We start from the raw sequence: 3,181 nt of genomic DNA on the forward strand, positions 1-3,181 counted from the left end.
TTTTTTAAATGTTGATTGCGGACATGAAATTGGTCAGCGCATTGGGCGCACTGCCGACCCAAATTTAAAACAAGGCGAACGCCGGGCGGGCCGCCGACCCAAACAGACAAAAAACGAATAAATTCGCCATCTGTTTGGGTGGGCCCGTCGGAGTTGCTCTAATCACTGCAGTACTAAACAGGCCAGCTCCGAGTCTAGCTAGGATAAAGGCCACCATCGATATACCATGCCTTATCCACACATATCCAAGTGGAGCATCCCCATAGGCCGCTCCTCCGGCAACAAATCTATTCCATCCACTGCAAGTGATCCACATCAGGAACGACCCCACAACAATCTCCCCCTCTCGTTTGCTCTCGCCACCGCGCGTCTCCATCCGTGCCCGTAGCAGGTAGCACCCACCAGGAAATAAGAGCTAGCCGGCGGGTGCTCCACACGGAGACGTACGACCATTCGCATCGCAGCACACCAGCTTAGACATGGCCGCCGCCACCTCCACCGTCTCCGGCCTCGCCGGCGCCGCGCTCACCCGCCGGCCAGCCTTCTCTACCAGTACGTGCCAGCGTAGATCTCTTATAAGCGCCTAGCTTTTTTCTGGAACCCATTTGACGTTGATGTTGTGTGTCTTGAAATGCGTAGGCTTCACGAGTGGTGCCCGGGTGTCGGCGAGGAACCCGCTGATGACGAGGAACCTGGAGAGGAACGGCAGGATCACCTGCATGACGTAAAAAGACGACTCTGTTTTACACATACATCGGCGTGTGAGTTGCTGTGTCACTGACGGATTGTTTGTTTTGCGCTGTTGGGCGATCAGGTTCCCGCGGGACTGGCTGCGGAGGGACCTGAACGTGATCGGGTTCGGGCTGATTGGGTGGCTGGCACCGTCGAGCATCCCGCTGATCAACGGCAACAGCTTGACGGGGCTCTTCTTCTCCAGCATCGGCGAGGAGCTCGCCCACTTCCCGTCGCCCCCGGCTCTCCAGTCGCAGTTCTGGTCAGGATAAACCCAAACCACTCGTCACACACACACGCACTAGTCACCAGCAGTATATGCTTGTGTTTCAACTTGGGGTTTGATTCTGGTTAATATGATTGACACTGCAGGCTGTGGTTGGTGACGTGGCACCTGGGTCTGTTCATCGCGCTCACCTTCGGCCAGATCGGGTTCAAGGGCAGGACCGAGGACTACTTCCAGAAGTAGCGAATTAACTAGCTTTGGTTCGTGCATGTGCGTCGTCCTTGGGCTGCTCAAGGGCTGCTTCTGCGCATGCGTGTTCAATGTAAAATCTGCCATGCCTTTTGGTTTTGTGCATGCGTGTGGCTTCGCAAGCCGTGTGATTGCTGTTTGTTAATTACCTCTTCCATGGTAAGCACAAAAGAGTTCAACAACGACAACTACTACTACAACAACAACAATTTGTCACCGTGGCCTATACTTTTTGCGGAAAACCTTTTGGTCTATTCATCATACATCATGACAGTACAAAGGACACAAATAATACAAACAACATTCATGTTCATAAACCACCTAGCGACGAGTACAAGCACTGGAGCGAGCCAAAAGTGCGCCGTCATTATTGCCCCTCCCTCATCAGAATCGGACAAGCTTTGTTGTCATAAACGATCAGGAAATTGTCGTGCTAAAATTCCAAAGGACCAACGCATCAGAACAACAACCGTCAACAATGAAGAGAAGCGTAGATCGGAAGGATCTAACCTGTTAACATATGGACGTAGACTGGATCCAAACAAATCCACTGAAGAAAAACACCGACCAAATCCTGCAAGATCCGCCGGAGACACACCTTCACATGTCCTTCAACAACGCTAGACGCACCATCAAGACAGAGGCTAAGTGGGAAAAACCTTACTCCTTCTTAAACACTAGCACATGCAACATCACCTTCCATACACCTCCACGTGCTTCTTAAGGTCTTATTCCTTCGTCTTATTCCTTGAAAATGCTTCATGGCCTGTATATGTTTGATTATGACGGCAATTAGCCACAACTCTAAAAAATTTCTTAAAAAACATGTTTCTTCATAGATTTAAAGATATGGCTTTTGAAGTTGTTGAGTTGTATTTTGTGTTGCATGTATATTAAAGTTGTGACCCATCTCATATTCTTGTAGAAACCTTTCCTTATAATTATATATATGTGCACCATCACCCCATCAATACAACGTCTATTGTATTGCAATCTTTCGCATCTACATGGTATCATCTTGGTCGGTCCGACCCTAGGGTTTGCCGCCACCGCCGCGCCTCCCCGTTGCGCGTGCCGCCGCCGACGTCGCCCCCGCCACCGCCGCACAACACCTCCGCCGCGCCCTTACCACTCTTCCGCCGCGCCGCCGCCCCTTGTGTCGCCCGCTTCCGCCCCCTGCCCGCTCTGATCACCGCCACCGCGCGACTCTCTCCCGCACCGCCTCTCCTCCTGGCCTGCGCCGTCCTACCCGCGCCGTCGCCCCCCGCAGCCGCCTCCCTTCCCGGCCGCTGCCTGCCACGCCCTTCCGCGCCGCCAACCCTAACCCTCCATTGTCGCCGCCTCTCACCGCTGCTGCCGCCCCGTCGCCATGTCTTCGCCCGGCTCCTCCACCACCCGCTCGTTGAACCCGTTTGCTGGCCCCGAGCCCTCCGCCGCCGCCATCCGTGACCTCAACATTGAGGCCCGGGTCCCTATCCGCCTCAATAGCTCCAACGCGTCATACTACGCATGAAAGACCTACTTCAACCTCATCTTCTGCAAGTACTATCTCACCGAACACATCGATGGTTCCGTGGACAGTGCGTACATGCGCGGCGATCCGAAGCGGTCCGCTATTGAGGCCACGATCATCCGTTGGTTCTACCACATGGTCTCGAAGGACGTCTTCCACACGGTCGTCGCCGAGGACGACGACGCCTGCGACATGTGGCCCAAGATCAACACGCTCTTCACCGACAACAAACTTCAGCGCCTTGTTTTCTTGCAGCAGGAGTTCTTTGGCTGTCACCAGGACAACTCCACCATCGACGAGTACTGCATGAGGCTCAAGATGCTCGCCGACGAGCTTCGTGGCATCGACGCCAAGGTCTCTGACGACCTCATGTTGAGCACCCTCACCGCTGGTCTTAACGAGGAATTCGGCAATGCCGCGTCCAACCTCACCCTGCTGCCGCAGCCCACTTTTCAGTCCGT

At 54.0% G+C, this 3,181-nt stretch overlaps 1 protein-coding gene across 1 annotated transcript; it reads left to right on the forward strand.

Annotated features, from left to right (window-relative positions):
* Positions 1–265: 265 nt before the first annotated feature.
* Positions 266–1,389, forward strand: LOC100037656 (photosystem I subunit O). The gene is made up of 4 exons (XM_044468476.1): positions 266–552; positions 640–724; positions 815–994; positions 1,105–1,389. The coding sequence occupies exons 1-4, from the start codon at positions 480–482 to the stop codon at positions 1,199–1,201; spliced, it is 435 nt and encodes a 144-aa protein (XP_044324411.1). The 5' UTR covers positions 266–479; the 3' UTR covers positions 1,202–1,389.
* The last annotated feature ends 1,792 nt before the right edge of the window (positions 1,390–3,181 follow it).

This window comes from Triticum aestivum, chromosome 2B (assembly GCF_018294505.1).
Source record: "Triticum aestivum cultivar Chinese Spring chromosome 2B, IWGSC CS RefSeq v2.1, whole genome shotgun sequence".
NCBI classification, from domain to species: Eukaryota; Viridiplantae; Streptophyta; class Magnoliopsida; order Poales; family Poaceae; genus Triticum; species Triticum aestivum.

Excerpts from the sequence above, each read along its gene's own strand:
- LOC100037656 (XM_044468476.1), top strand. The coding sequence starts at position 480 with ATGGCCGCCGCCACCTCCACCGTCTCCGGCCTCGCCGGCGCCGCGCTC. Across the intron at positions 553-639 it reads CCGGCCAGCCTTCTCTACCA|GCTTCACGAGTGGTGCCCGG; the intron begins GTACGTGCCAGC and ends TGAAATGCGTAG. Across the intron at positions 725-814 it reads GGCAGGATCACCTGCATGAC|GTTCCCGCGGGACTGGCTGC; the intron begins GTAAAAAGACGA and ends TTGGGCGATCAG.